This window comes from Colletotrichum spaethianum, assembly GCF_022836535.1.
Source record: "Colletotrichum spaethianum MAFF 239500 DNA, contig05, whole genome shotgun sequence".
Classification (NCBI taxonomy): Eukaryota; Fungi; Ascomycota; class Sordariomycetes; order Glomerellales; family Glomerellaceae; genus Colletotrichum; species Colletotrichum spaethianum.
Genome location: NW_026054775.1, coordinates 820,499 through 840,959, shown reverse-complemented (window position 1 = coordinate 840,959; position 20,461 = coordinate 820,499). Strand labels below are relative to the sequence as shown.

The window sequence follows — 20,461 nt, the reverse complement described above, 5'->3', positions numbered from 1 at the left end:
TAAGCAAATTTTGGACCAATCTGAGAAGTGAATGCGGATGATTCAAACTGGAGGCAAAGCCGCTGAACCCGCGAGTCAAAGCTCGTCCAAGGAACCATAGATAAGGAGATTCAACTACCGCATTCTCAACCGCAACGAGTTCTTCCAAGCCAGCAACGTTTGGCCAAGATGCCAAGACCACCCAAATAGAAGCGGGATGTGCGTTTTCCCCCCTCGTCTTGGTGGAAAATCAGGACATTATCTAAATTCTCCGGGCTTGGTAGTTGCCCACGAGCTCAGCTTGGCGGCTCAGCTCGCGCGGCGCTCTTCTCTCATATGGGCGTGGCTTCTTCGCCTGGCTGTCGATCGAGCCGTTGTGCGCAGAAGTGGCAGGGAGGGGCATGTTGCGATGGGGAGTGGTCTGCGTGTGTGAGAGAGCCGCGAGTCGTGGTGGGCGGGGGCACAACACACCATCACCCCGGATGACCCAGTGTCTGTTCCGAAGGCAGCTCGAGTCGGTCGGTTCGGTAGGCAAGCGAGCAGAAGCCGTTGTCATCCGTACCCACGTGGGGCTCGCGCCGAGGGGGGGGTAAGTGTGGGTGTGGCACCGATTCCCCATTGCGGTGGTCCTTGGGGCCAAGACGTCAGGACGTTTCTCGTAGTCTTGGAACGTGTTGGCTTGGTGGCATATAGATTGGGTATTGACAAAGGCTAAGCCCTGCAGTGATTGCCGTGACGGCACACGTCTCTGTTGCGTAGTCGAACACCATGCAGGATTTAGATACGACTGGACGTTGTGCTTGATCTCTTTTTTTCTTTCTTCCTTCTTCCTTTCGTCATTTCGCGCCACCACGGATATGGTTATATCCGAGCGAGCTGGTCGTGACAGCCTGGGCGGGTGTTCGCAGGGATGGGCGACGTTATGATGGAGGGGTTTCAAGGTTTCCCTGATCTCTCTACCTTCTTACACCGGCCGGTAAATAACCTATCCACCGATTCATGTTCGAACTGGTCACACCTCCTGGAAGCAAGGCCGGATTCAGCTGTGGTGACGGGCGCGTGTCTTGCAAAACGAAGTGGTGGGTGTTCATGCAAGGTTTGTGCAAAGTGTCCAACACCATAATCTCAAAAGGCTCGGCTCGTCGTATGACACTGCGATGAATGAATGACCGGTGTCCCACACAAGACGTTCAAGGTGACTGGATGACAGGCGGCACTCCGCATAGAGGCGGGTGTGAGGGGTGGGTGATGATGAGGGATGATGCAGGATGGCTCATCCGGGCGGTCGGCTCCATTTCTTTCGGCACCGGAGCCGATAATGTGGGGTCGATGGGATTTGGTGCTTACCTCGGTGTTCAACAACATGTCTTTCGGCGCGGTACTTTGAGCGTTTTGAGAAGGTGATAAACAAGCGTAGTCCAGGAAGATTCGATAAATACCTGGAGTTGAATGTTTCGTTCCAGACAACCCGAATCATAATCAACAAGCCGTGTCCAGCGTCGTAAACCACATATCCAAAATGGACGACCCCGCGGCCCATCTCGCGCCCCTCCTCACCCCCGACGACCTCCTTGCCTTCACAGCCTCCCTCTCCCTCCCGCCGCCGACCCAAACGGAGCCTCTGACCGTGACGGCGGCCTTTCACCGGATCTACCTCCTCCACTTCCCGCCCTCGGCCGCCGCGGACCTCGCGCCGGCGAGGGCGAACGCAGACGGCACCATCACCCTCGTCCTGCGCGTCTCGGGCCGGCACCTCCCACGCGTCAAGACGGAGAACGAAGTCGCGATGATGCGCTGGGTCCGGGAGAACACCTCGGTCCCCGTGCCGGCTGTGATACGATGGGACAGCGGGTGCGCGAACGTGTTGGGGTGCGAGTTCACGCTGTTGGAAAGGGTGCCTGGGAGGAGTGCAAATGCGGTGATATGGGCGCTTGGCGAGACGCAGAGGAAGATGATGGTCGGAGAGATTGTGAGGTTCCTCGCAGAGTTGTGGGAGAAGTCGGCATTTGTGTGGAAGCATGTGGGCGGGTTGAGGGTCGACGAGACGGGAGAGATTGTGCCTGGGCCGGTGGTGGATGAGTGGTTCTGGATGGCGCCTGATGTCGAGCGGTATTGGGCGGGCGGGGAGGAGTCGCCGGAGACGCTGAACCCGATCGGGGGTGCGTTTTCCGGGTGGGCAGAGCAGTTGGACAAGAGTGTTGAGAAGTACGTCTACGCGATCGAGAGGCACCCGTCGCTGGAGTGGATGAGGGATCTAGTATCGAGATTGGGGGCGTATAGATTGTATGTTAGAGAGTACGCTGGGGAGTTGAATGATACGAGATACGTCCTCGCCCATCGGGATTTACATCTCGCCAACGTCATGGTCGATGAGGAGGGGGCGGTGACGGGGTTATTGGACTGGGAGTTTGGAGGGGTTGTACCGGGGCCGAGATGGGATCCGCCGAACGCGTTTCTGTATCCCTGGGGCGGCGAGGGGAACGAGGCGAAGGACGAGAGGGAGCAGATGAGGGGGTGGGCGAGGGAGATTTGCCAGGAGAAGGGGATAGAGCTGGAGGTTGTTACTGGCGTACCGTATCAGGGGATACAGGAACCTGCACAGAGGGTTGTCAACTTCACGAGAGCGATCTGTGAGGTTTGTCCCAAGGGTGAGGGAGAAAAGGCGAAAGCATGGAGGGGGTCTTTGGAGAGCGAGCTGACGAAGCTGGGGTTGTAAACCCGTTCCGATAGATGTTGTGTTGCGGATCAGAAGCCCATACAATCTCGAATACAATATTTAGGCCGCCGAAGGATACTTGGTTTGGTTACCTGAGAAACCACATTTCAGGGTCAATACAAGGGCATTCTACCTCGCAAGTTTAGATTGTATGCTTGCCAGCATAATCCACGAGTTTCAGCGACCCAATGCTGCGTTAATGTATCAACTATCTTGCGTCAAAGCATGCAAGCTCACACGTGAGTTTTGCTTCATGTTGATGCTAAATCAAGAATATAATACGCCTTGCATGAGGATAAGAAGCAAAGTGTTTTGATGAAGATTAACACAACAAGTGCTAGCCTCCACTATTGGTAGGCAAGTATTCGGACTCAATATGTGTGATACGGGAGATCGAAGAGAGGGAGGATATAAAGTAGCATCTCCTGCGACGCCTCGGAATACCGCCAGTAGTACGGTAGCCCGAATGCCGACCTCTCATATCGGTAGACTAATTAGCTGACAAGGACAACGCTGTAAAGGGTGGGAATGACATTCAGACTACCTTGACATTACGGCAAACAAACCATCGATCGCAGGCTCTTGCTCCACAGTCACACACTGATGACTGAGGTAACATATATGTAAATTGTGATGAGAGATTGTAGCGACCGCTAGTCAACAAACATCTCCCCCTTTCTTGCCCAGGCACCATTGCTCAAGAGTTATGTAGCTGTTAATGCAAGAATCATGAGATGGAAAGGGTTGAACACCCTACGTACGATGATGTGGGATACATTGTAGACCACGTTGTGGCTCTTTGTTAAGTTACCTCACCTGTCCTCCTCATTTAACCTTGCGAGCTCTCGCAGGGACCCGGGATTGTCCCCGCCCGTACACATAGATGCCGGACATCACCGGCGCTAGGTCATCATAGATATGTATTGAACCTGCCAGGCCAGAAAGGTGTTCAACCCAGTCAACAGGGTGGCACAATAGTACAGTAAGCTTGGGCTGGACTATATACAATCGGTTTGATTTGAGCGATCTCTAGTAGGGACAGTCCATAACCCTATATGCATCTTCAGAACTCTTCTTTCTATCCGACTTTGAGAACGACGTCGGGGCTTATCGGCGGCTCTCTAAAGCAGCACGCCCGGCGCAGAGCTCTTGTTCTGATAATCTCGCCGATAGTGACAAGTATGCCTTTGACGAGACGCGATCTTTCTTTGACGATGTGAGCGGGCTGTCTCAGTGAGTGTTTGCTGTCATGCGCGCGCCGGCTACCAGATCATGTAAGGCTGGCTGCTTCTCCGGCATAGACCAATCAAGTTTTCTTTCGCTTGGTCAGTATCATTCCCGACATAAAATTTTCCTGAAATGATTGCCAAAAGATCTTCCAAGATCATTTGCAGCGGCGGTGTAAAGTTACACAGCACGCCAGGATGGAGATAAGCTTCCTGTTTTGCATACTAGGTACGGGCTTAGAGCAAGTGGGGGTCACTGAGGAAACAAGCAGCACAATCAAGGTTACTCGTGCAGCCGTTGCGAATTCATGCTTATTCCGGTGAACCACATACTCCCAAGTTTCATGTGTGCGCCTCCTCACGCGTGTAGATACGTTGCATTCAAACGTGTCTCATCTCATCGGGCCCACCCGACAGCGGCCATCATCGGCAGGATCTGGGGAGGGTGTGAAGATGCGGAGTCGACGTCGACGGCGTCGTCTAGCGTGCGGGCGAGTAGGGGTGGCACCGGTAAATGGGGGACGCCAATTCCGCAACGGCCTGCGGGCTTGGCTGCAACTTCACATGGGCTTAATCGCGCGTGGAGGCTGGGGTTTTTCGGAGAGGAGATAGAGAGGGTGAGAGGGTCAGCCTGCAGCAGGATACAACCCTGCTCCAAGGTCATCCGGACTCGCGATTGCTTGGTTATCGCCAGCCGCCAAAAGGCATCCTAGATAAACCCGCGTTGGACGTGTCCGACTTTCTTTGTCCCTGCCAACGACACAACTCGACCATGCTCACCTCGTGACGACCTTATTTAGGACTTCGACCACGTCATCGGTGGGTGAGGCTGAGGGGCCTTTTCTCCCTCCAGACCCCAAGTGCCGGTCTGCTCACAAATACGGCCTCTCATCCGCTGCTTATCTAGCAACCTCAATACGTTTGAGAGATAGGGCTTTTGTGAGCTGCGGGCATCAAATCATGCCCTTCCCGGTTCTCTCCAAAGAACCAATACCCGGACTCGCCTTATCAGCATCGGGTCTCGTCGCCCTCGCAGACCTCCAGACAATCGCAAACCGCACTGCACTCACAGGAACGTCCTCCTGGTTCGACGCCCTTGTCCTCGCCCCGGGCCTGCACTATCAGCAAGCAGCCGACGGCGTCGCGGGAAACAGCAGCGCCGTCGCCGCCGAAACCTCTGCGGCCTTTGGCTTCGGCGGCAGCGGCAGGCGGAGTTCAGGAACCGCCGGCCTCTTCGGCACGCAGGCGCTTCCCGGCGGGAAAAGGAAGGATGTCCGGGTCACGAACCCGGGCATGTTGCTCTTTCTCTCGAGGCTGGGGGTCCAGGAGGAGCGCGCGCGAGAGCGGGAGATGAAGAAGGAGAAGGCCGGAGGGGGCGGGGTCGAGGCGTTCGGGATCGGCGCCGGGGGCGGAGAAAAGGTTATCACTCTCGACGTCGGAACGCTGGGTCACCGGAAGCGGAGACGGGGCCGGGCTTTTTCCCACGACGCGGACTGGCAGTTTGAACGTGCAAGTAATCTACTTTACCTCGCGAGCCCGGTACTCACGCTCGCAGCCTTGATCATCATGATTTTACTGGCAGACTGTGAGTGTTGCCCCCCCTCCCCCCTGTTCTTTAGAAACACACTATGGTCGTTCAATCTCATCCTTGTTCACGATCCTTTCCCGCTCCTTGTCAAACCAGATCTCCAGGAGAGAACTCGTACTAAACATCGCCCATCAGGGTGGGGGCTCGCAGCGATCCTAGCTCTCATCGCCTCTCGTATCCTCAACATCTACATCATCAAACAGCGCACGCCTCCCCCTCCGCCGCCGGCCCCTCGGTCCTTGGCCGCAACTACCCCGTCTTACACAAAGCTCTCCGAGTACCTCATCCCACTCACCCCAACACTAAAGGTCCGCATGCGCGGTCCGGCGTCCGACCTCGCCGCGCTGACGACGGACGCCTGGCTCCTTTCCAAGACGGCCGTGCAGGGCTACCTCGAGGCCACGGCGAAGCTGGTGGTGTACATGGTCGCCATCTTCAGCGGCAACATCTCGCAGGCGGGGAACCTCGTGCTTCTGATCTTGTTGCTGGGTAGCGCGGGCTTGTTGGGCCTGAGCAACGGGTTCGTGAAGGGCGTCAAAGGGAAGGGACGGGTCGCTAGGGTGTGGAACGAGGAGGTGAGAGATGAAGGGGCTAATGGGACACGCGGCAGGCGGAAGCAGGAGGGCGATGGAGTTGACGTTGCGGAATGGGATGCGCAGGTGGGAAGGATCATTCGGGATCCCTATCCTTTCGAAGGGGAAGTAGAGTATTCATAGCTTGGGGAGGGTAATGGCTAGGAGTCAAACCGAGTTCAAGACCATATCAAGGACACATTAGAAACAGCGGCGCTATGGGTAATGAGATGGGAGCCCGAACATTGTTTTAGACTTTACATAGTAATTGCCTTCTGCCAGTGTGTATCGATCAACGTTTTGCCTCTTAGTGGTTCAATTGTCGATGCCAGAGTTGCGCTTTTGACTGCTGCGTCAAGTAGTTTAAAACATCGTTTGGAGAAAGCTGAAAATCAGATCTTACAGCAGTCACTTCATCCTGCAAGTCGGAACAAAGAGCTGAAGTATCTAGCAAACTCGATATCTCAAACAGTCGATCTAGAAAGTCACAATTCAACAGTAACTTTGAAGCCCATCCTAGATGTGGCGGAGCCAACGAACAACAGGCATATCTACACCACCAAGCCCGAGAACGGCATTCCGTTCGTGCCGTTTTAGATGACCTTGTTACTTTGAGATCTGATATAGGAGGCTCAATACATGTCCGACCCCGTTCTCACCGAGTATGGCATCGTGGTGTACATGTGCCTGAGCTCGCTGCTCCTGTTAGCCAAGAAAGGCAACCTGTTGGTATCACAGGAATAACTGGGGTTGACACTCGAGTCAGTCCAGCAGAAAGGCATATAGGCACGGGAGGTGGTAAAGGGGAGTCCCGCACCTCTATACCATGCATGTGACTATAACAGATCTTTGCGAAACGGGACAACACCAGAAGTGGCCAAGGAACATGTCCGCAGACGCGCCCTGAGGCAAGATAGAAATGATGCGGCACTCAGCCTTTTTGTGATTCCACCTTCTACCTAGACATTAAACTTCAGGCGATACTGTACAAAATAAAACATTCGCCATGTTTTTAGTGTTTTTGTTTTACCTGCCATCCATCCACCCCCCTGCTACTCCATGCCGAAAACACAACAAAGGTTGAAAATTCCAAAGAGGGTATATATACCGAAAGAGAAAACAGAAGAACAAGAAAATACCATGCACGCTCTCCCTTCCTCGTAAATCCGCCTTTAGGCCACAAAGGAAACAACGCTGATACGAAACACACACACTGGGGAAAACGAAGCTGAATAACAAAAAAACATGCTGTAGTGGTATAATAGATGATGGGAAAAAGATAGCTCTCGTTACAAGGACCGGTCGTTCGTCGGCGACTCCTCGCAGCACTTAACAATCTCGCAGAGAGACCGCAGCACGAGCGGGTCCACCTCGTTGACCGACTCCCCCGCGATAGGACCCTCGTTCCCATCTACGCGCAGCGTTGTGACGAGCCGCGCGATGCACCGGTGTAGGCCGTTCTGCAGCTCCCGCAGCGGGACTTCGGACGTCGACGGCACCGCCGTGGCGGGTGTTGTGGATGCCAGCGGCGTCGGCAACGGTGGCAGCGGCGGCGTGGGGAAGGTGGACTGCCGTGAGGACGCGCGCAGGCCGAGGAACATGCTCGAACGCTTCCGCAGCGGCCTCGGCGGCGGCGGGGTGGCGTCCATGTTCGCTTGCAGACCGAGCAGGCTCGCCGCCTTCTTGGGGATGGGGTCCTCTGTGCTGGCGGGGCTTCCCGGCGTAGGAGGTCTTGCTGTAGCCCCATGCGGGAGGTTCTGGACCATGGGCGCGAGGTAGTTGTACGCGATGATGTGGGCGTAGAGCGCGTCACAGAGATAATCGGAGCCGTGGGGGAAGACGCTACGGATGCGGGTCCATTGGGGCGGAGTGAGGGTCGTGGTCGAGGGGGACATGGTGGAAGGGAGGTCGAGGTTTGAGGAGCTGCGGGAGCAGCAGCGGCGGTTGCTGATGCTGCCGCCGCCGTTGCCGCTGGTGTTGACGCTGGCGCTGCCGCCACCGTTGCCGAGGTTCGAGGTCCGGCGGGAAGAGAGCCAGCGCCAGCGTTTGGGCGAGGTCGGGGGCGTATCCGGGCGGAGGGCCTCAAGGGGCGGTTGCCGGACTTTGCGGGAGTAGCTGCGGATCGTCTCGATGGAGAGGCTGGAACAGGAGAGCATTGTCTCGGGGAAGCATGTCACGGAGACGCGGATGGATTCCATCACGTTGGGTGGTAGAGGGATGCGGCGGCTTTGGTCGTCTGAGGGGGGCGGCGGGATGTCGATCGGGTCCTCGAGCCATGTGTACGAGGTGCTTACCGAGGAGGTTGGCCGCGATCTGGTTTGGGCTTGGGAACGGGGGCGAGGTGTCGGGGTGACTACCCGCGAGGCGCCAGGGCGGGATCCCGAGCGTGGTGTCACTAGCAATGGAGGAGCCAGGCCTTGGCGACGGGTGGGACATTCGTCTTCCGCGTCGAGGTAGCGGAACCAGGGCTCGAGTTCCTCCTTGAGGTCGGATATGATGGAGCTGCGGTCGGTCCCCGGCGCAACAATGTGTTCCGGGACGCCTCCTGAAGAAGCGTGCGACCGCGAACGAGCGCGAGGAGCGATAGCTTTGCGGGCATCGTCTGTAAACGAGACGCGATGCTTCAAGGATGAGCAGCGTGTGGGAACCGCAATTTCGACAGGGCTAAAGGAATGCAGCGAGAGATTTGAGTGCCGGGTCTGCTCCTTGCCGGCCGCCGTTGTCGTCGGGTCCAAATGCAGACTCCGCGCACGGCTGGCTGGCCGCGTGTAGCCCTCAAACGGGTTGGACAGCCGGCGGGTGGTGGCTGCGGCGTTGGCGCTCTTGGCCCGTTGCGGCGACGCTTCATTGATGGACCGGTCTCCTAATCGAGACAGCGGCCGCACCGGCTTCATAGGCGTCGTGACCGGCGATTGCGCTAGGCTCTTGCCGAGTTCAGGATGATCGGCCGGAGCGTCCGGCTCAAAGTCCATCCAACTCTCGAAGCTGCCTTCGACTTCGCCCCCAAAGGACACGACACGTTTTTGCGAGGATGCGGTGGTCGCGGGCTGGCTCGAAGCGGATATGGTGGTATCGGCCGTCAAGACGGACTGCTGGCGAATGTGAGGTGACTCGGCGGCGTCGTCTTCTCCGTCGACATCGTTGCCGGCCATGCTGAAGGAGTCACCGCTCGAGCTCGAGGCTTCGTCGGAGATGTCATGCTCGCTCGCCCCGCTGGCGGAGCTCTTCTCGTCGATGGCGCCCAGAGGTTGGAACTGCGGCACGCTGTTCGGGTGGCAGGACGCGCCGAGGACGGTTGGGGGTTCGGCAGTGCCGTGCCAGTCGTCTTCGTCGGATGCGAGGGCGGGCGAGGGTGCGCCGGCCGTCATGTTCTTGGCGGCGAATATGAGACTCGAGAACTCAAGGTCCTGGGCAAGCAACTCTGGCAGGTTGCAGTCCATGGTCGGTTCCGCGGCTTCGGCCATGGTGCCGGTTCGGATGCATAAATGCTCAGCCTGATATCTGGACAAGACGATTTCGGTCTGCGGCAGGGGTCGACGATGGCGGTAGTGGTGGTGAGGTCGGAACTGGGTTGGCGAGGCCGGGTCAGGATGACAGGCGATCAGGTGCGAGCTGGAGCTGGAGCTGGAGGGCAGGGTCAGTGGCAAGAGGTTTTTCATACTCCGGACGGAGCGCCTTCGCCCCAGGACCGGCGAACGAGATGCTTTAAGGGTTGTTGGAGAGATGTTCCTTGCAGGGAGGGCCTCTCTCGTGTGTGGGGCAGGGAAGGGAGCTGGAACGTCTAACGCGAACATGGGGTGCATGCCACATGGGTTGATGCTCATGCCATTGGGCAGCGCTCTTCGAGAAAAGGGGAGCACTCCAAATCAGGGAGGGTGCGTTGCTCGAGAGCTTGCTCAGACCGTAAGATGCCCAGGGCAGATGACAGGGAAGAGGATGGGGAGGACCGCGGCCATGTATGCAATGCTCCAGTGTGAATGGACACCCCCAAAGTTGTGCCCGTCTGTGGGCAGTGGGCAGAGGCCGGAGCGATAGGGCAGAGCAGAGCAGGACGGGACTGGAAGCTCGCTACCAGGGATCAGTGCTCGATGGTGCTGAGTGCGAGAGACCCGAAAAGGACGTTGTGTTCGGGTCCGAGGCTCCCCAATGGTCGAAATACCTAGGCAGATGCTCGGGGATGGAACGAGAGAGGACTGCTTTGAAGATTACTTTGAAGATTGCTTCGAGGATTGCGTCGAGGAATTGTCTTAGGGGGGGAAAGCTGCGTATGCCGTGACACCTCAAGAGAACCACAACAACAACACAACAACAGGACACGCCGAACGGCTTGCTGCACCTTCTCGGATAGCGGACGAAGGGGCCCGATTGGAATGTAGGGTGTCCATTGTTCGTTGTAAGACAGGGCTTCTCTGCCGCGGTCCTATTTGCCCTCGCCTGCGCCGTCAGTGCTCTACATGCATTGCAGCAAGCCGTCCCTTCGCTCAGCGCTTTCTTTTTCTCCTTCTCTCCCGCGACCTCCCAGATTCAGTGAGGCAGAGGAGCCCACCTGATATCCGCCGAGCTGCTGCTGCAGCGAGGCAGCCCAGCCCAGCCCAGCGGGACTCGGAGCTCGCGGGATGGGGATAGGGCAGCCAGGTCAGGGGCGGTACAAACTGCTGGGCGTTTGAACGTTGAGAGAATGAGAATCATCATCAGCAAGCATCTGCCCCCCATTTTTGGTCCACATCTAGCAGGCGAGTCGGAAAGCAAGCAGAAACAATACCACCAGTACTACAGTACATAGTTTGGGTGGGCTCGCCTTCGGCGTTCAATAATGCTACACTAGCAGCGGGCTCTCAGTGCAAATCCGCTCTACATCCGGCAGTTCGCTACCAGTTGGAAGCAAAAGAAACAACGACATTATTCGCCAGAGAACTTTGAGTGGTGGGCTCTCATCAAAACACGTTCGGCCCTCGTAAGCCGTCCCAAACCTAGTGAGCGTTCATGACACATGGCCGTGTCCACAGGAATCTGTACGATGGAGGCTTAAACGTTTGTTAGATGGAAGCTTCGAAGGGTTTTCTCCCCAACCAAGCCGTGGATTCCGTGGTACGCTATGTACCAGGTTACATCGAGAAGCCGAAATGAGAACCATCGATGAAGGGATAGCACGGAATCGATCACAAAAACCTGGCTGGTGGGATGATCGAAGGGTCGCGAGAACAGACCCGACAACCACGAGTGCCGGTGTCCAACGCCCTGGTCCAAAGGCCCGTCATCACTTTTGCCATTATTGGTGCAACCGTCTCAGGGCGGCCGAGGCGTGCGTCTGTGTTGCTGCACTTGGCAGGCTGCAGCTAATACGTCTTGCATCCCGCAAGCGCAGGCATTGGTGGCGACGAACGTCGCAGATACAGCGGGCTGTGATGCAAATCGTATCACAGGCGGCGGTCCTGACGTCTGTGCAAAAGACCATCGAGTCTGGCCTTGGAGCCGCCGCCAATTTGGAAGAGGGAGATTGCCATCTTACACCAGGGGTTCCCAAATGGCGAGCACTCCCGAACGGTGGCAGCTCTCCGTCTCGGCACTTCTTGGTCGAGGGACATTGTGTAGTGTAACGGTCGATAGATGTGCGTGGCGATGACGGGTTGAGGGTTGTCTCTCGGCTCTGCCTTTTGTTGTCCCCTTCGGGATTGGAAAACCCTGCCAGGATCAGCAGGAAATTGAGGGTAGGCGCAGCAGAGCAAAAGGAGACACAGGCCGTGATAGGATGGTGAGAGGGCCACGTCCCTGGCAACGTGAGCCAAAATGGCGATCTGGATCCCAGGCCACTTGTTTCCCTGTCTGGGAGTTTGCGCAAATCGCCAATCCAAATGTAAGCGTGTCCTGTGATCCCCCGGGGTAACCCAGCCGATTGACCGGCCGTCCACCGCACAGCATCCGTCCATTGTCGATGAGGTGAAATTCAAATGTCGCATTACGTCGCCTCTGCCGCGAATGCATGTTGCACGCGTTAAGCCATCGTGGAAGTCTGCACCGTGGTGTAATCTTGTCAACACACCGGCTTTCAAGCAGACAGACGGGGGCTCTTGTGTGCAAAGTGTATTACTGAAGAGAGCGAGCATCATTAGAGGAGACTGGAATGTGAAAACGGTTCGCGGCCTCCACTGAGCGGCCCATGGCAATTGACATGGAGCCCCTGCATGGACCAGGGGACACAAATAGTCAGGAAGCCGCCCCTGGGGAACAATTGAAATTGGCGACCCAGAGACGACGCCCGACGTGAGATCGCGACTGCGCGTCTTCGGAACGGAGCAGTCGCAAGCGGAGCGCGGTGCTGAGGAGGGGGGTGCTGACGGGTTGACAGCCTGGATTGACTATTGCTCATCCGTGCGTCCCATCGTTAGTGAAGAGTGACGGATTTGGCCCGCTGTCCATATTCCGCGTCTTGTCTCGGGATGTTCAAAGGGGGCGCCGCGCCTGTGGCCGGCACGCAGCAACGTCGAGGAGACCGGCATATTGAATCGTGAATCAGGACCGAGCGCAACACTTGTACAAGCACACGCGCAAGGCGACCAGCTGAGGGCGGGGGGGGACAAATAGACCAACGCAGAGTTTTGCGCAGCTCCTCCTGTCTCCATGTATCAAGAGGAAACAGTGGGCCGGATATCGGGCGAGCTGCAGGTGAAATGTGATTGTATCCGTACCATGTATGCAAATGCCGCTGGTCACGTCGAACGGCCACGCGGGACCCGGGGGCACGAAGCTGATAAGATAGCCGGCAAACTTGGGATAAAAAAGCAACGAGCTGGGGTTTGCGGTGAAGTGATACGAATAGGTAAAGGCGGCTGAGGCGGTTCCCAGGATGTAAGACAAGAGCGGTCTTGGAGTATCGGCAGCTAGCTATTCTGTTGAAGCCGAATGAGCTGGCTGGAGGTTGACGAATCGAACATTGGACCGTGGTTGCCGAGATGCATCTGGTGGCGCGGGCTAACGCTGCAGCTGATAAGACAAGTCTTGCTCGAAAACGTAGTAGAGACGTTTGACGATGGTGTTGTCGTGCAAGTTTGTTGTCGGTAAAGAAGGTGTCATTGGACGTTGACGACGGGTTGGAAAGTGGAGGACGTTCTATGCAAGGGAAGCTAAAACTTCAGCTTGCTGCCGCGTCGTTGAAGCCCGCCACTCAAGCTGGAGAGTTGCTTCGCACACCGCGTGGGGCGGCCTGTTAGCGCTGTTAGGGCGGGGAATGGAGCGTTCTCGAGCTGTAGAACCGCTGTAAGGGAGGCTCCGTGGCTGATGCTCAGCGAAAGATCACAGGCTGCATCTCTCGTCTCTGCGGCGTCTGGTCACGAGCCACCTCACGTCCCATAGGCACCAGTACCGTGAGGTACTAGGAACTCGACTGGCGCTACAGTACGTCGCTTAGCTCAGCGAAGTTGGTCCTACCTAAGATACTCGCCTACCTGGCTGCTACCTAGGTCTGGTACCTGTACCTACTTACTTTGGTACCTGTGCCTACTTGGTCACCCACAGGAAGGAGCTCATCCGGCCATAGTGGGGCGCGCGCCTGCCCTCCGCGGTCCAGTCCCGAGGCGGCGGTCCACCCGCTCCGTCCACTATCGATAATGGAATTTTTTCATTGTAGCTGGCTGTGACTTTCAAGCCTCAACGGCCTCATCTCACCACACACCAACATACCTCACCGTCACTTCCCCGATAGCAGTTTTTCCCCCAAAGGTCTGCCATCTGCTGTCTCAAAGCCACAAGCACACCGGCGTGTCATCTACCAACCGAATAAGCAACCCTCGCGTAGTCTTGTCGCGGGCCATTGGGCACCGGCACCTCAGCACTTTGGGTCCCACGTCGCTTTAGCCTTTGCCTTCACCCTTCGGGCCATCATCACATAGATCCGAGTTCAGCACCAAGCCCCCGAACGTGGGCTCGAAGATCCAAAGGATCCCGCTAGATTGATCGCCGTCGAGCTCTTCTCAAAGAACCCGTGGCATTGAGTCACTCCTCCCCTCCGGCCTCCCCCCCTCGCCATCGAAATTCAACGCCCAACCAGTCGTGAGTCGTCTGGTCCGCCTCCTGATTTTTATCCCTTGCGTTCTTTCACCCGAGCATCCGGGGTCAGAGCCGCTTTCGGACAGCCCGTCGCAGCACCTGAGTGGGAACGCGACTTCCCGTCTTTCACCACATTCCGGAGCGCGCGTCGTCGTCACTCGCTGTTCATCTCCCACCATGTTGTCGGAAGAGTTTTACTCGTCCATCTGCGGCCCGCCCATCGCGGCCAATACCGCCGTCTCCAAGGATGTCGGCATCTACGCCCACACGCTGAGCCCCAGCTATGCCGTCAAGTCGACGCTCAAGAAAAGTGCAACCCCGCCCAACTGCTTGGCTGTTAGTGACTCGCACGTCTTCGCTGCCCAGCACGAAAAGTCCCAGGTCCATGTCTATTCGAGGTCGCGGGGCATCCAAGAAACAACCGTCACCTTCCCAGAGCGCATTCGCAGCTTGGCGTTGATTGACGATGTCTTGGCATTGGGGACTTCCGAAGGCAGACTCATGCTGTGGGAGGTAAACATTTTCCTCTCTGGGGGAACCCAAAACGCTTGTCGCTAACGAAACAACAGACCTGCACTGGCCGCCAGCTGACCACACCCCCATGCCACGTCCAGGCCGTTTCGTGCCTGGCCGTCACACCTCACCACATCCTCACCGGCTCAGAAGACTCTAACATTCATGTGTGGACCCTGTCTCGTCTCCTGGAGCTGAACGCCTCCATCGAGAGCGAGCCGGACCGTACGCTCTCCAACCACAGGGCCGCCATTACATCGCTCGCCATCAGCCCCAGCGTCAACCCAGAAACCAACATCTGCGTCTCATCCAGCAAAGACAAGACCTGCATCATCTGGAACTATCAAACGGGCGAAGTGCTGCGCACTCTGTTGTTCCCGGCGGCTCCGCTCTGCGTTTCCATGGATCCCTGCGCTCGTGCCGTCTTCGTTTCATCCGAGGACAGGTCCCTCTATCTCGTCGAGTTGCTTGGAGAAAAGCCACTCATTGGCCCGAACTGCGCTGAATCTTCGTCGACCGTCGTCCAGATCAACTCACCCATTGGAATCGCTGATGAAGATGCAGGCCCGGCTTCGTGTTTGGCGCTGAATTATGATGGCACCACTGTTTTGTCCGGCCACACTAGAGGCAAGATCCTACAATGGCAATTAACGGAGAACGGCCACCCCACAGAGTTGACAGACGTCAACGCCTCTGTAACGAACTTGGTGTTCCCGCCGTTGCTGCAGGCACCCCGGTCCACCAAACCTACTGCGGTTATCAAGCCCACCCAGGCCGAGCGACAATACACATTCACATCTCAACTGAACACAAGTCTCAAGCAGGAGACGAGGTTCGGCAAGATGCTCAATGGCTTTGGTTTACCCAACGACATGCTGGAGTCCGCTGTTCTCGCGTTCCAAGAGGCCCAGGCACAGCCCAGTACAGAGGACGAGGAGACGCAGAAAGAGACTGACGAGTTGTGGGAAATAATCAATGAGCAAAGGGCGCTACAGAAGCTGACTATGCAGCGGTATTTCCAGGCCAGATCGTCTCATACCTGAAAGTGTTTCATTTTCCCCTGCAAACAATTTTCAGACGGCGGCTCGAGCCTTCAATTGACCTTATCCAAACATTTTCACTTTCCGTTCGCCTCTCGAGTCATTTGACGATTGTCGCCGGGATCGCATCCATCTGGGGCCAAGAAGACAAAAATTCAAAGTCTGATCGTCCTTCTCGCATGAGGGGCACGAATCAGCCGCGGAATCACTTGTGCGTAGCAAACGCCCAGAATTTTACCATGATGGTCCGCCCTGAGCAAGATGAGACGATTGTTTGGAGGTGCCCTCACGCCTCGAAGCTTAACCCTCGGATATCGGCATCCTGACCGTTCATTCCCTCACAATGCTTCCCGACATGAGGCCAGCCTGACAGTACGGTTTGCGGCGCCTCGTCCCGGTCCCCAAGGTGCAAGAAACTGCACTTGTAAGAGATGTTCCCTCCCCTGCTACAGGTTCCCATACGCTCAGGCTGCCGTTCACCCAAGTGTTCGTTTTAGATTGTCACTGCCAGACAGACAGCCCACTGGATCGTATTGAAACCGGTTTCGCATTCGTCGTGGCCAAAGCTGGTACCTTGCGTCAGTGGGGTCCGTCATGACTGGACGACAGCTACTAGAACATCAACAAATAGCCAGACGTGTCGCTCGGTTCTTTTGGCTTAGGTTCGACTCGACGCGTGAGCGAGGAAGAAGTTTGACGAAGACAACGACAGGAGAAGACACGATGAAGCTAAGCGCCGTTGCCACCCTATTCACTGCCCTTGCGGCAGTGGCCTTTGCAACCCCTATGACACGGTCGCACAAGCACGTTGTGCACGAGGAAAGGCACCCCGCAAGAAGAGAATGGGTCAAGAACCATCGATTGCACTCAATGGCCAGGCTGCCAGTTCGGATCGGTCTTACCCAGTCGAATCTTCACCGTGCAAACGAGTTCATGAATGATGTGGCACATCCAGACTCTCCCAACTACGGCAAGCATTGGACTCATGAGGACATCATCAACATGTTCGCCCCAAAACAGGAATCCATTGCTCTCGTCATGCAGTGGCTTGAGAGCGAGGGTATCAAGAGAAGCCGCGTTGAGCTCTCCAAAGGACGTAACTGGGTTCAGTTCAACGCCACCGTCGGCGAGGTCGAACGGCTCCTGAAGACCGAGTACCACGTCTACAAGCACGAGCAAGGGCACATGCACGTTGCTTGCGACAAGTATCACGTTCCGGAGCACCTGGTGGAGCACATCGACATGATCACTCCATCAGTACACTTCGACCGACGCATCGGCGAGCAAAGGAAAAATAACCAGCAAGAGCTCGAAGAGCACCATGTTGAAGAGCTGAAGAAACGCCAACGCAAGAAGAGGGAGCTCCTTGAGAAACGGCAAGTCGAAGCCACCGCTACCACCGGCAAGTCTGCCGCCATCCAGGGTTCTCCTGACGGTGGCTTTGGGCCGAAGCAGGGCGTAACCGTCATGAACGCCCTCATGGACCTCAATCAGTGCGATTCTATGATCACCCCGGACTGTCTGCGTGCGCTCTACGCCACGCCTCCCGGCTCGTTGAAAGCGTCCAACAACACGCTCGGCATCGTCGAGTACACGCCGCAGGCCTTCCTCCAGTCGGACTTGAACATGTACTTCAACGAGTTCGAGCCCCGCCTCAAAGGCACAAGTCCCATCGTCACTCTGGTGGGCAATGCCGTGGTGCAGACCAAGAACCAGAGCTTCAACTTCAACGGAGAGTCTTCACTTGATCTGGAGTTCGCCATGGCTTTGATCTTCCCCCAACAGACGACGCTTTACCAAGTCGGAGACTTGAACCAGGGTGCCAGCTTCAACAACTTCCTTGACGCCATTGACGGCAGCTACTGCACGTTCCAGGGGGGCGATTCCAAGGATCCTAACATTGACGGACAGTACGGCACCAAGGTCTGCGGATCAGCCCCGCTGGTGAACGTCATCTCCACGAGCTACGGTTTCAACGAGGCAGACCTTGGCCGCAAGTACGTCGAGCGCCAGTGTGCCGAGTACATGAAGCTCGGCCTCCAGGGCGTCACAGTTCTGTACTCATCCGGCGACTCGGGTGTTGGTGGCAATGGCAAGCAATGCATCGATACCCAGACCGGCGCCTACAACGACGGCAAGACCGGTATCTTCAATCCCTCATTCCCCGGAGGCTGCCCGTGGGTCACATCTGTCGGCGCCACACAGATTCTGGAGGGTTCCACTGTTCACACTCCCGAGAGCGCGTGCGAGAAGGTCATCTTCTCTGGCGGAGGCTTTTCCAACGTCTTTTCCCTCCCCGACTACCAGAAGCAGGCGATGGACAGTTACTATAGCAAGAATGCGCCGCCGTATGGTGCGGACCGGTACAACAACTCCAGGACCGTTCGCGGTTTTCCGGATATCGCCGCCAACGGCGCCAACTACGTGACGGCCGTCAACGGCAAGTTTTCGTTGTCTTTTGGTACCTCTGGTAAGTTTCCCAGTTTCTCGCCTATGGGCATATATTGACAATCGCAACAGCATCTGCACCTGTCGTTGGCTCCATTATCAACATGCTCAACGAGAAGCGCATCGATGCCGGCAAGAAGCCGGTCGGCTTCATCAACCCGACACTCTACGCGCACCCAGAGATTCTCAACGACGTAACCAACGGCGACAACCCGGGCTGCGGCACCAAAGGCTTCTCTGCTGTGGAAGGTTGGGATCCCGTTACGGGCATGGGGTGAGTGAACGACCTCCTTTCCAACAACAGCGTGACCATGCGACTAACGTCCGTCCACAGCACACCTAATTATCCCGAGATGGAGAAGCTGTTCCTTAGCTTGCCTTAATTGTAGGTATTTGGCAAACCCCGCAGAACATACACCTTACACATATTGGCACGGAGTATACATAACAGCAGACGCGGTTTCGGCTCTCATCTCAACTGTGCAGGCCAGTCAGCTGCAGGGACGGGAAACCATAAAGATAGCTAGCATTTGTAGATAATTAAGCATTTAATAGAGGTACCTACAGCATAGACATGCACAGTAATGTTGAACGAACCCATGAGATCACTCAGAAGCCAGGTCGTTGTGACGGAAACCATTGTTCATGCCATTTCGCATGAGATGCGCAAATCCAGACTCTATCGATGCTCGTCCGATATATCCGAAGTCAATTTTTTTGTGCTGGATGTCCCTTCGTAATTCGGGCGACGCGAGTGGTTCACCAATCCAAAGACCCCGAATGCCCGAAAAGTGACGAAAATCGGAGGTTCAGGATCGGCTCCGGCACCCGTTGTGGTGGCGGATTAGTAAAAATGCCGCGCGCCGAGCGCCGTCCGCTGCGCTAAACGCCGAGGGGGAGAGGGACCGCGTTTGCATCATAGGTGCCCATCGCTCGCCTCTGGACTCTGAAATTATTCCCAGCTGCGCATCCACGACCAAACACCCGGACCCCCCAAACCAACAAAACTTCCCGCCACTGCACGAACAGTCACCGATATTTACCCCCAAGCGCACACGATGGCGACGGCGATACAAGCTCTCAAGGGCGATGCGCCCCAGCAGGTGCGGTCTCTGGTACGTCTGGCAAAATTTCGTAGCAGCCTCTCCCGGATGCCCATGCACGATGCACAAATCCCTTTTTTTCCCGCCGCAACGATTCCGGGAGGAGCATACCAAAGATTTTGAAGAGAATGAGATGGCGAGAGAGATCAGACTACTAACGAGGATCCGATGCGCAGTACCGCCAGCTTCTGAAGACGGGCGACCAGTTCGCCGCCTACAACTTCCGCGAGTACGCCAAGCGCCGGACGAGGGACGCCTTCCGCGAGAACCAGAACGTCGAGGATCCCCGGCGGGTGCAGGAGCTGATCCAGAAGGGATTGAACGAGCTTCAGATGTTGAAGGTTGGTACCTTCCTCACTCTTGCTTCTCTGCTGGGTTTGGAGCCGCCGACGACGAGCAGACGGGGGTGGCGGACTAAACACGGATGGCGATTGAACTTTGCGAGAGAAGCTCGGGGGGCTAACATTCGCGCGCAGAGACAAACAGTCGTCAGCCAGTTCTTCCAGTTCGACCGGTTAGTAGTCGAGGGCGGTGCCGCGGTAGGTTTATCCCAAAGCTCCGGAAGTAATGCGGTGGTGATGCTGATGGTTGCGCAGGGCAAGCAAAAGGGTAACAAGGGCGGTATTGTCAGACAAAAGGACCAGGGGTAAGACTTTGCGCACCCTCTCCAACAGCCCGTCACTTTGAGCCACAATACTGACAGTCTACGTACGTAGCTGGGACTAAAAGCGTATTAAACACCGTCGGAGATGTCGTCTTAATTCACGCCGAGCCATACCAAGATTCGGACGTTGTACTATATCACTTGTGGAAGAGAGGAGGGAGTGTACACCACCAACATGCTGTGCGGGGCCTAGAAGGGGGGCGGACCTTGGATTTCTCTGATGATGGGAAATGGGGAAGGAGGAAGGTTCCCAAGTGCAAAAGCCTCTACTCTGGGAGTATTTTATCTTTTGACCAGGGCTTTTTGGAGCATGTAGACATGGCAATGGAGTTTCAACGAGTGCTGCGTCTTACTCATTCTTCCGTTTCCAAAATGGATGGCTGCGTGATGTTGGTGACGGGATGACTTAGGGTGTTGGCGATGTTGCGAGAAACGGTGAGGCTTCTTGAACAAGACGTATAGCCGCCAGCGGGATGGTAAGAAGCGGAAACTTTCTTCGCGGTCAGGAAGTAATCAGCATGTGTACAGGATCCAATACAAGTTTTGCAAGCCCCTTCTTGTCATCTCGT

At 56.3% G+C, this 20,461-nt stretch overlaps 6 protein-coding genes across 6 annotated transcripts; 5 read left to right on the top strand and 1 right to left on the bottom strand.

Moving 5' to 3' along the window:
• Positions 1-1,498: 1,498 nt before the first annotated feature.
• ColSpa_02783 (uncharacterized protein) lies at positions 1,499-2,695 on the top strand (the record flags this gene model as incomplete). The annotated part of the gene is made up of 1 exon (XM_049268995.1): positions 1,499-2,695. The coding sequence occupies one exon, from the start codon at positions 1,499-1,501 to the stop codon at positions 2,693-2,695; it is 1,197 nt and encodes a 398-aa protein (XP_049124952.1).
• Positions 2,696-4,881: 2,186 nt separating this feature from the next.
• Positions 4,882-6,225, top strand: ColSpa_02782 (uncharacterized protein; the record flags this gene model as incomplete). Its single annotated transcript, XM_049268994.1, has 2 exons — positions 4,882-5,506; positions 5,645-6,225. 2 exons carry the CDS (start codon positions 4,882-4,884, stop codon positions 6,223-6,225), a joined length of 1,206 nt encoding a protein of 401 aa, XP_049124951.1.
• A 1,145-nt stretch (positions 6,226-7,370) lies between these two features.
• Positions 7,371-9,545, bottom strand: ColSpa_02781 (uncharacterized protein; the record flags this gene model as incomplete). Its single annotated transcript, XM_049268993.1, has 1 exon — positions 7,371-9,545. One exon carries the CDS (start codon positions 9,543-9,545, stop codon positions 7,371-7,373), a length of 2,175 nt encoding a protein of 724 aa, XP_049124950.1.
• Positions 9,546-14,301: 4,756 nt separating this feature from the next.
• Positions 14,302-15,680, top strand: ColSpa_02780 (pre-rRNA-processing protein crb3/ipi3; the record flags this gene model as incomplete). The annotated part of the gene is made up of 2 exons (XM_049268992.1): positions 14,302-14,637; positions 14,694-15,680. The coding sequence occupies 2 exons, from the start codon at positions 14,302-14,304 to the stop codon at positions 15,678-15,680; spliced, it is 1,323 nt and encodes a 440-aa protein (XP_049124949.1).
• Positions 15,681-16,400: 720 nt separating this feature from the next.
• ColSpa_02779 (tripeptidyl-peptidase sed2) lies at positions 16,401-18,508 on the top strand (the record flags this gene model as incomplete). Its single annotated transcript, XM_049268991.1, has 3 exons — positions 16,401-18,147; positions 18,198-18,399; positions 18,430-18,508. The coding sequence occupies 3 exons, from the start codon at positions 16,401-16,403 to the stop codon at positions 18,506-18,508; spliced, it is 2,028 nt and encodes a 675-aa protein (XP_049124948.1).
• A 675-nt stretch (positions 18,509-19,183) lies between these two features.
• ColSpa_02778 (LYR motif-containing protein 4B) lies at positions 19,184-19,878 on the top strand (the record flags this gene model as incomplete). The annotated part of the gene is made up of 2 exons (XM_049268990.1): positions 19,184-19,240; positions 19,405-19,878. 2 exons carry the CDS (start codon positions 19,184-19,186, stop codon positions 19,876-19,878), a joined length of 531 nt encoding a protein of 176 aa, XP_049124947.1.
• Positions 19,879-20,461: the final 583 nt, after the last annotated feature.